General features: G+C 34.2%; 1 protein-coding gene across 1 annotated transcript; it reads left to right on the plus strand.

Moving 5' to 3' along the window:
- Positions 1 to 1,696: 1,696 nt before the first annotated feature.
- LOC133876795 (uncharacterized) lies at positions 1,697 to 2,071 on the plus strand. Its single transcript, XM_062315041.1, has one exon. It carries the CDS (start codon positions 1,697 to 1,699, stop codon positions 2,069 to 2,071), a length of 375 nt encoding a protein of 124 aa, XP_062171025.1.
- Positions 2,072 to 4,173: the final 2,102 nt, after the last annotated feature.

Raw genomic sequence — 4,173 nt, forward strand, 5'->3', positions numbered from 1 at the left:
CAAATTTAGAAATCAAATGTCAACAAAAAATGTCATTTAGCAACTAAATAGTCAACTCTAAGTCTAAAAAGTCAATTGGTGGACTTTTCACCAAATTTTACCATATTATAGATATTTCTATTGTGAGTATAACGGGATTGTTTTGACTAAATCTGAGTTCCTTTAACCTATTTTTGGGTCAGTCAAAGTTTTAAACTCAAATGTCAATTTTAAGTTTTAAGGGTTTGAGACTTAATCTTTAAGCTTAAAACAACTCTAGGTTAGTTATAGAAAATTATTGATATTGTTTTCTTAACAATATTAATGAGTTCTATAATAGATTTTAAGAGCTTTGAATTTCTTGGGCGTTACATTGTAGGCCTATAATACGAGTTGATGGCTGTGTTTTAAAGGGACATTATAAAGAGCAACTTTTGGTTACTATTGGAAGATATCCAAATGACAAAATTTTATCCAATTGCAATTGCTATTGTTGAGGCTGAAACTAAGGACAATTGGTCCTGGTTTCTAGAGACTCTAGTTGTTGAACTTGGTCCACATGGCTCTCATGGGTGGACATTCATATCTAATAGACAAAAGGTATGTTGTTTTGCATAAGAATGAATTGAATTTGAAGTTCCAACATTTCTACTTGTGCCCCTTACTTTATGTTAACATATTTTCTTGTCTTGTGTTGTTTTTTACCAAGGCGTTCATTCCAAGCATTGTGGCAGTCATACCAAATGTCGACCACTGCATTGCTGGGGATCATACACATACAGAGTAAGCGGAGCGGAAACTAATCCCAGTAAATTTTTTTGCTTCAAGATAAACAAGGCTGGATAAAACAAATACACAAGTTCGAGGGCATGTAGGGTTATTTAACTCTAGCTGAGATTCTCCTTGCATATTGAATGATCAAGAACACGTTCTTGACATTCTTGGTATTCTTGATTAAACCTTCAGATATTCTCTTTGATGAATGATTATGATCGTGAGTGACAGAGTGTGGACTTACAAATTATTCTTCAATCAATAGAATCCGTAAAAGCATAACCTTATGAAAACCAAATATTCTCACTTGAATATTTCTCACTATCCTCTTTACACGTTTTTGTACCTTACGAAAAGTGCTCATTTCATCCCTATCAAAATTACCGACCCTGTTCCTAAGCTGGCAGAATTATATATAAGAGAGATTGTCAGACTGCATGGAATACCTGCTTTTATTGTATCTGACCGTGATGCGCAATTCACCTCTCGTTTTTGGCAATGTTTATAGGATGCAATGGGGACAAAGCTAACTCTTAGCATGGCATACCATCCTCAAACCGATGGCCAATCGGAAAGAACCATTCAAATTTTGGAAGATATGTTAAGACTTTGCGTGTTGGACTTTAAAGGTAAATGGATTCAATATTTACCGTTAGTTGAGTTTGCCTATAACAATAGTTTTCAGGCAACTATTGGAATGGCTCCATACAAAGCACTCTATGGACAGAAATGCAGATCACCACTATATTGGGATGAAGTTGGGGAAAGACAGCTAGTAGGACCGGAGATAATCCAGGATACCAAAGACAAGATTACCCTAATTCGAAAGCGGATGCTGGCTGCACAAAGTCGCCAAAAGAGTTATGCTAATACATGACGATGCAAGCTAGAATTCGAAGTTAGTGACCAAGTATTCCTGAAGGTATCACCAATGAAGGGAGTCATGCGGTTCGGTAAAAAGGGAAAGCTAAGTCTAAGGTATGTCAGTCCCTTTTTAGTGACGGAGGTCGTAGGTCCGGTCGCTTATAGAGTCAAATCACCATCTAACCTAGCCGGTGTACACGACGTATTCCACGTTTCCACGCTGCGAAAATACGTGCATGACCCATTACACGTAATCGACTTTGAACCTTTACAAGTTCAAGCAGATTTGAAATATGGAGAGAAGCCGGTGCAGATCTTGGATCGGAAAGTGCAACAACTGAGGACAAAGACAATACCACTAGTGAAAGTTCTATGGCAGAACCATGAAGTAGAAGAAGCGTCTTGGGAGTTAGAACAAGAGATAAGAAGCAAATACCCGTACCTATTCCCGTGAGCCACTTTGAAATAGGTATGTTTAAAACTTTCTTGATTTATGACGTAGTATTTATAATTAAATAACTTTTACGGTAGTAATTGTGTTTAAAATAGTTTGAGTAGTAGCTGTGAATACATACTGTAGTCGGTATGTCGAGCCCATAAATAGATCATAGTACTATATAAAACCAAATACCCAGGTAAAGATAGTATGATTTGAAAAACATTATTTTCTTACACCCTTTTTGATAATTGTCAAATATCATGGAGTTAAAATAAAGTTGAAAACTCTATACATCAAACCATACCTCAAGATCAACCAAAGAGAGAGAGTTACCTCAATCTTCCACTAAGCCATGTCTCAGTGACTTTGAAGATGATTAAGGTAAGTAACATCTCTGCTTGAAATTTTTCTTACTTGGTGTAAATTTTTTCTTTTAGCATAACTTAGTTTACAAATTTCGGGGACGAAATTCCGATAAGGTGGTTAGGATGTAACGCCCAGTAATTTCAAGCTCTTAAGAAACCATTGATATTGTTGAGGAGACAATATCCACATGTTTTTATAACCAAATCTAAAGTTGTTTTGAAAATTTAAAAGATCAAAACCTAAAAACCCTTAAAAACCTCAAAGTAACATTTAAGCTTTAAACTTTGATTGAACCGAAAACAGGTCAAACAGACTCAGATTTAGTTAATTCAAAGACCATGGTGCTCACAATAGAAATATCTATCACATGGTAAAATTTTGTGAGAAGTCGACACGTTGACTTTTTGGATTTGTAGTCGACTATTTAGGTGCCAAGTGGCACTTTTGGTTAAACTTTGACCTTTAAATTTAGTCTTGATAAAAATGTTTTTATGGATTATAATTACTCAATATAGTATATATATAGTTTATACTTGAATCCTGTGAAGCCAGAATTCAATTTAGTAACAGTTGACTTTTTATCCAAAACCGGTGCCTAAATAACCCAACTGTCGATATTAAACGAAAAACTGTCAAAGAAAAATATCTCCATGCTTCTAGAAACATTTATGTATAAAAAACAAGAGTAATGATGAAAGGATAGAATATCTCAAGAGTAGTCATGACAAGAAAGAAAAATCAATAAAGCAAGTGTGAACGCAGAAAGTGGTTTAAAGATATTTTGGCATTATAGATAGAAACTTTGACTTGACCGGAACTAAGTCAAAACGAACTCGAAATGAGTCGAACTAAAAAGAGAAAGTGTTTGTCTTGAAGTCCTATATCTACCCTCAAAATTTCACGTCAATCGGATTAGGTTTGACTATCGAAATAATTCTCGGAGTAGGCTGCCCTCTAGTTGGACAAAAATTCTAAAATCCAAATAAAAAATAAAAAAGTAAGGACTAGTTTGCAAGACATTATCCAATAAGCTAATTCTTTTATTACATTTGCACCTTAATACCCCTACTTTCCTCCTATAAATAAGCATGCAAGGGTCTTAGTCTTTCCACACAAATCATAGACAACTTTCAAGAAAGCTTTTGCTTTGGTTTTCTCTCCATTTTTCTCTCCTTCTACCACACAACCACTTTGGTGTTCTTGAAGTTATTTTTCTCTCCAAATCAAATTGGTAAGTAAATCTTGACACCTCTTCCTTACTATTTGATTTCATTTCTTGTGTATTTATTACTACAGAGTTGGTTTGACCACTTGATAAGAGTTGAATGTTACACATTCAAGCCCCTTAACTTATATATATTAATTCCTTAGCATTTTTATTTGTTTAATTTTGTGTTGTTTTAATGTTTTTAGGTTTTAAATAAAGATATAATTAATTCCATTGATTTTGGGCTTAAAGGACACTTTGAAAAGATCTAGAAGATATTGATAAGCTTAACCAATCATAATAGAAGACATATATGATGTGGTTAAGTTTAATCAAATCAAGAGAATGATTAAATCAGAATTTCTCCAATAAGAGTCAAAATCGGATTGGATTCAAGTTTGGATTCTGCATATGTCTCAGTGTTTGCATCATAACTTTTGCTTCAGAGATCAGATTGCAATGAAATTGGTGGAGTTGGAAAGATAATAAAAAATAAAACAAATATGTCGGAATAAATTTGCCCAATTCGGATGTTTACTATGCC

The sequence above is a fragment of the Alnus glutinosa genome, chromosome 9 (genome assembly GCF_958979055.1).
Source record: "Alnus glutinosa chromosome 9, dhAlnGlut1.1, whole genome shotgun sequence".
Lineage (NCBI taxonomy): Eukaryota > Viridiplantae > Streptophyta > Magnoliopsida > Fagales > Betulaceae > Alnus > Alnus glutinosa.